Source organism: Etheostoma cragini, chromosome 1 (assembly GCF_013103735.1).
Source record: "Etheostoma cragini isolate CJK2018 chromosome 1, CSU_Ecrag_1.0, whole genome shotgun sequence".
In the NCBI taxonomy this organism is placed as follows: Eukaryota; Metazoa; Chordata; class Actinopteri; order Perciformes; family Percidae; genus Etheostoma; species Etheostoma cragini.
In genome coordinates, this window is record NC_048407.1 from 8,884,643 (window position 1) to 8,890,874 (window position 6,232).

The 6,232-nt window shown below is 40.1% G+C and overlaps 1 protein-coding gene across 1 annotated transcript in view; it reads right to left on the minus strand.

Moving 5' to 3' along the window:
• Positions 1-1,860: 1,860 nt before the first annotated feature.
• lingo1b (leucine rich repeat and Ig domain containing 1b) overlaps positions 1,861-6,232 on the minus strand; it is a 21,664-nt gene continuing 17,292 nt past the window's right edge. The window contains exon 2 of the mRNA XM_034877931.1: positions 1,861-5,469. Coding sequence (XP_034733822.1) covers positions 3,610-5,469 — 1,860 coding nt within the window. The 3' untranslated portion in view covers positions 1,861-3,609. The remainder of the gene's footprint in view (positions 5,470-6,232) is intronic.

The window sequence follows — 6,232 nt, forward strand, 5'->3', positions numbered from 1 at the left end:
TCACTTTTTACCAGCCATTTGTTTTGCCTCATAAAGGTGAACAGGAATTGCTGTTTCTCTATGAGAACTATATCCTGTCCTATTCATAGTAGCCTACTCGTGGACATTGTGCTGTCATCATGTGCTGTAGTTGGGGGGGAGCGCCTTGATTATCCAGCATAAATGCATAATTTCCTGTCCTGGGCTGAGACACACATTCATACGGTTTGATAAAGTATTTATTGGACTTTAAGTTATTGTTGTTACTCAATTTACGTCATCCTGTACATCTAAAGTTCGTTTTTTTTCCTGCATCCATCGTTGGTGATTATGTGTTTATCTGTGTGTGCGCGTCAATCGCGGGGGGAACAGAGCAGCAGCCTCCGCACGCAGCGAGCCGGCGGGATTAAAACAGCAGCCCGTTTCAGCAGTTTTATAGTGAATAAAACATTTACAGCGTACCTTGATGTTAAAATGTATACATGTTGGCAGGACGGTCTGAAATGTTTTGCACCGTCTTTTGCTGTGTGTGTTGTTGGTGAGATGTTTGAGGCCTGGGGCCCCCATTCACAACATACTGTACAAAATTAAAACGATGATCAATGACGAAGAATCTTTGTGTACTGTATGTACATCTCCATGTTGTAGAGGTAAAGATCGCTACAGTGCAGGTAGTCAACTCTCAACATTTTTCACATTGTAACTGTCACTGCCAACATACTTCCATGCGTTCTTTACGTTGGCATGGATGTTAAGCAATTCATCCAATAGAGGGGGCGCTAACAAATCTCTCGCACAGCGGCCATTATAAACATATGGCTGCATTTTAAAACTTATTCCTCGAGTCAATTTACCCAAGTCTTTAACATTTTTGCAGGTTAATCCATGTTTTTTTTTCCAGATTTATGAACAAGACACATCCAGTCTGTTGCATGTTTGGTAGCAGAGAGGTGCGACCTTCTGCTTACTCTGACACCATGATGTCAGTATAAGTCATGTCCCCCTTGTTTTTGATCAGGCTGATAGTTGCTGCTTAAAGGGGCTGTACTCAACATTAAGAACATAAATATAGCAGCAAATGAATATTTGCCATAAAAGATATAGTGGTAAAGAGAAGGAAGTCACACTCTCACTATTGTGTTGTAGTCAATTTTTTCTGTTTTGTTATAATAGCCAGTCCAGCTGTGCGTGCATGTGGCTGTGAGGAAACGTAGGTATTTTACATAATGGGGAACAGCTGCCTGGAGGCAATCCCAACCTGCTGTTTTTTTCTTCAGTATTTTGAGAAAACAGCCCGTTTTTAAATAAATAAAAAAAAATGTTCATGCCTTCTAGATTTTAGTGTAATGTTGTGCCCCCATTGTCAAGCTGACAGTTTAATATGTTACTGTTTTTGAGCATTTGTTCTCACAACATCCAACAATTGTGAAACACTCCAAGGCTGCTATCGTACTTATTGTGCTTAGTAAGAAATAATTTGTGTTAAACTCGAACGACAACTGAAGCTTACAATACGCAGCTTAGGCTGATGAACACTGAGCCAGGTGTGACACTAGAAATATGACACCAAGGTCCAACATGATCTCACTTTGACGTGCCATTTGGGTTGGTTTGAAAAGTGTATGGTCTACATTACCACCAATTCCAAATACACCATGTATGCCATTTTATGACCCCCACTGACAAGCACCAACATTAAAAGACTGCAGTGAGGTGGGTATGTAAGGTTTGTGTGTGTGCTTGCTTTACTTTGAGTCTTTAGTAAAGCAGTTGGCTCTGTGGACATTACTTTACTTGCAGCACAAGAGATCACCACTCAGAGTTGAAAAATGTGTCCTTACAGTCATTGTTCATAGTGTGTGAGTATAAAATAAGCACCCGTAGTATAAAATGTTATTTATTTAATAGAATTTCCATCTGCCTTTCCCTTTTCTTTTTCTTTTTTTTTTAATGCACTTTTAGAGTTAATGAACACACTATCTTTAGAGCAGACCTTGACTGTGAAATTAATTACATAAAATCCTTATGAGGCATAAAAGTCCATTTCACACATAACTATTGGGTATTGCTTGGCTGAAAGCTGGAAAATGTTACTTAAGGCAACAAATTCATAATGTCAGCATTTTTCATTTGCACTGTTGACAATGTAACCTCGGGACTGGGAAAGAGTGCCGACACTTTTAAAGCTGCCAAACAGGTACACAAATTAATTTTGCACTTGATGATAAATTGCTAATCAGATTTTCAAGGGTACTCCGAAAAGTTCTAACTCTTTTGGTTGAGTTACATCAAAAACATGAATATCTAATCTGCTCCATAGATTGTAATGTTTAAAACTCACAGTCATTAAAAGCATCACTTTTGTGCCATAGCATAATGTACAAGGAAAGAAGAAAATACAGAAAATATATGTATAGCTGAATATGTTAATACATTTAATGACAAACTTCCTTTGCTGGCAGAAAGGAGCACATTTTGTAGGACTGGCTTTTCTTTCTTATTCCGTGTGTTAACATGCACACTTCTAATTTGACTGTAACCAGATTAAAGGAATACTCCAGTTATTATAACTGATCATTTAAGCCCAATTGACAAAATTGCTTGTCTATGACAAGTAATGGAGCATCAGGCTTCTACTTGATTTTTTGTTTTGTGACAGGTTTTCTTGCAGACGTCAGTGTCGAAGTGTGCCGAGAAAACATCAAAACACAATTTAATGTTGAAGGCCTTTGGTCACTGACACAGCGTGGTAAGTTTCACTGGCTCCTCTGTGTCTAATCCTCACACTGATTCTTAATAATAAAATTTCAATTTTGGAGAATTGGTGTTCAAAAATGTTTTGGTTTCTCATATAAAAACTTATCTCTCTATTTAGTATCTAATTTTACAAAAATTATTACATTTAGTCTTGTAATAGTGTTACTTTCCCTTCTCAAAATTTTAAGTTTCAAAGTTTAGCCTATCCTTTTAATTTCTCAACTTTGTTCTTGGAAGTACTTCTTTATTCCCTCAAAATATGACTGTCGTCTCTCCCTTTTTCTATCAATCTAAAAATACCCCTAATACTCATGTCACATTTGTCAATTGCTTGTGATGGGACAACATAAAATGGAAAAAATGCTTTTGACTTAGCATTTCAAGCAGCAGAACTTGACAATGGCTCTAATGGGCTGTTGTGCTTTGTACATCAATAAAGCAAAAAAAACAAAAAACAATACTAACAAGATATTTTCTTTTGTTCCCCATAAAAGATTTTACTTGCAGACTAATCACCAAATTCTTTTAGACCATAACCCCCCTATGTATTTTTGGAAATCCCTCTGCTGTGATCCATGTGCTTATTCAAACTATTAGCTTAATTTGGTTAAACACAGTAATCAGGTTGAGTGCATGTTAACATACTAATTATTGCCATTATAACTTTACAGAAATTTGAATATTTTAAATTCAACATTTGCTTTGAAAGATTCAGTCCCTCAAATTAAAAAAACAAACAATTTGAGGGTATAGTGTCAAGATGCATTTGCTGCTGTGCAATTTCTATCTCTTTTAAAGTGAGTACATATTTGAAGCAAAGATAGTATGCACCCCAAATGCATTTTCAATGCTTACATGGCGTCCATTCGATGTTCACATGATTTTCATGTTGAATTGTATGGGTTCCTCGGTTGGACTGGCCTCCTCTGGTTCCTCTTTACGTGGCACATATTCAACCTCTATACTTGACTTAGTATTGTCTTTTCCCCGACTCCAGAGAAATAATATTACAAGACAGAAAAGGACAACTCCGAGGAAAGAGATAAATCCCATAGTGGTTGCAATGATGAGTGTCTTTACATCAAATGGAAATGTAACTGTGGCCCGGGTTACATTAGCACCTTCATCGCTGGGCTGGTTTGAAATGAAGGCAAATGTCTTGTTTGGCTGGTGGGGCCAATTGGGGGAATAGCTATGCACAAAAAGGTGAGCAGCTTTGGTGTCATTGCCTGCTGCATTGCTTGCAATGCACAAGTAGGTGCCGTTGTCTTGGATTTGGGCGTAACGCACCTCCAAAGTGCCTTCATTAGACACAGAAAGCCTTGACCCCACAGTTTTAGTAGTGATGTACTCTTTCTTAGGGGATAGCCACATTATCACAGGGACTGGGTCACCCTCAGCCTGGCAGTCAAAATGAACTGTAGTTCCTTCATCTACATGGCTTTCTTGAACCTTGTAATCCATGATCTTTGATTTCTGGCAGATAAAATAGTCAGACGGGAGAATGTCTGGGAAGTCCTTGAACTCTTGTCCTTGAACAATCTCAGGTGAAGCACACATGGGCTGCTGTCTGTTAAAGTTGAGCCTCCACCGCCGGCGGAAGACCCAGAGCAAGCGACAGTCGCAGGCCAACGGGTTGTCATACAAAGCCAGAGTCTCCAGGTTTCCCACTGAGTGGAAAACAGACTCCTCTAGGGTGTTCAATCTGTTGATGGATACATTGAGTACACGGAGGTGGTTGAGTCCTCGGAAAGAGTAGGGCTCAATGGTAGTTAATCTCCCACCAGCCAAATAAAAAGCCTGCAGCTTCTGCAGATTGAACAGTTTGTTCCCTTCCACAGTATGAATGGGATTGAAAGACAGATTCAAAAACCGCAGATGTCTCAGGTGACTGATGGCTTGGTAGGGTATGACAGTAAGATTACAATTTGTGATGGACAATGATGTGAGGTTGAGTCCAAACAAGCATTTTGCGGTCATGGTATCCAGGGCAGGCATTTGAGATATCTCCAACACTCTGAGCCGATACAGCCTCTTAAAGGAGTAATCCTTCATGGCAGTGACGTTGAGATAGCTTAATCGTAGTGACAACAGGTTATGCAAATGGCTAAGGGCATCAGTGGGCACTGAGGCAAGATTGTATCCCTCGATGTTGAGGCTTTCAAGGTTGCTGAGGCCATGAAACGATCGCGGTGAGATGAATACTAGGTCATTGTCACCAACCTCCAGAGCTCTCAGGTTGTACAGCTCCTGGAACATATAGTCGAGCAGAATGACAATCTTGTTCTCACTAATGTCCAGCTGGGTAAGGTTGGTCAGGCCTGTGAACACCCCCAGCTGAATGAGCTTCAGCTGGTTGTTGCGCAGACCTAGAGTTCGAAGGTTCATAAGATTGGTAAAAGCTCCAGGCTCAATGGATGAAATTGTGTTTTCGTTAAGTTGCAGCTCCTCCAGCTGGGGGTAATTAATGAACTCCTCGTTCCCCAGAGTTTTGAGACGGTTCTTGCTGAGGTCCAGCATCCTTGTTTCTGTGGGTATGCCCTCAGGAAGAGCTGCCAGTCTCCGTCGATGGCACACGACTGAACGCTCCTGACCGTTGCAGTCACATCGGGAGGGGCAACCGGTGGTGGAGCCAGAAAGGACGGTGCCGAGCATGAGGATCAGGATGGGCTGCCAGCATGCCACCAAGTAGCTGTGCCCTCCTGCCTCCCCAGACACCATCCTACTGCTTACCTATGAAGAAATAGAGAGTACAGAGTAGTTAGTAGAGGAGTTGCGATACACAAATGGCTAAAACAATTGTGAACAATGCCAAGTCATACACTGAACAAATAGAAAAATCCCCAAACTGTGTTGAAATGTCTTTCATTAGTTTCTTGGGAAATGAATGCAGCACATTGATTCAATTCAGCCCTTAATCAGGTTTTCTGTTTAAATGAGTATGAAAAAGCTTTTGTGTCATTAATTTGAACTGAACACAAATTAATTTATTGTAGTGTTTAATGGCAGTTTTCCTGCAAAGCTTTTTATATTTAATTAAAAAGATCAAAAAATCAATAATATGCCTTTCTGTGATGAAACAGTGTTTCCTAACATACCATTACAGTTTGAGCAATTGCTTTGCAATTTAGAATTTTCGGCATAATATATCCATTATCTGATACTAAGGCGTCCTCCCACGTCTAAGGCGCTAATTATTTTTATTTTCTGACATAACCTACAGTATAAGCTGAATACATCATGAATCCTTTGAAAAAATATGTAAATGTGCTGTATTTATATAGAGCTTTCTTAGTCTAAACAACTACTCAAAGCGCTTTTACATCATACAGGAAACATTCACCATTCACACACATTCATACACTGTGACCGAGGATGCCGTACAAGGTGCCACCTGCTCGTCAGATAAACACTCACACACATTCACACTCTGATGCGCAGCATCGGGGGCAACTCGGGGTTCAGTGTCTTGCCCAAGGACACTTTGACATATATA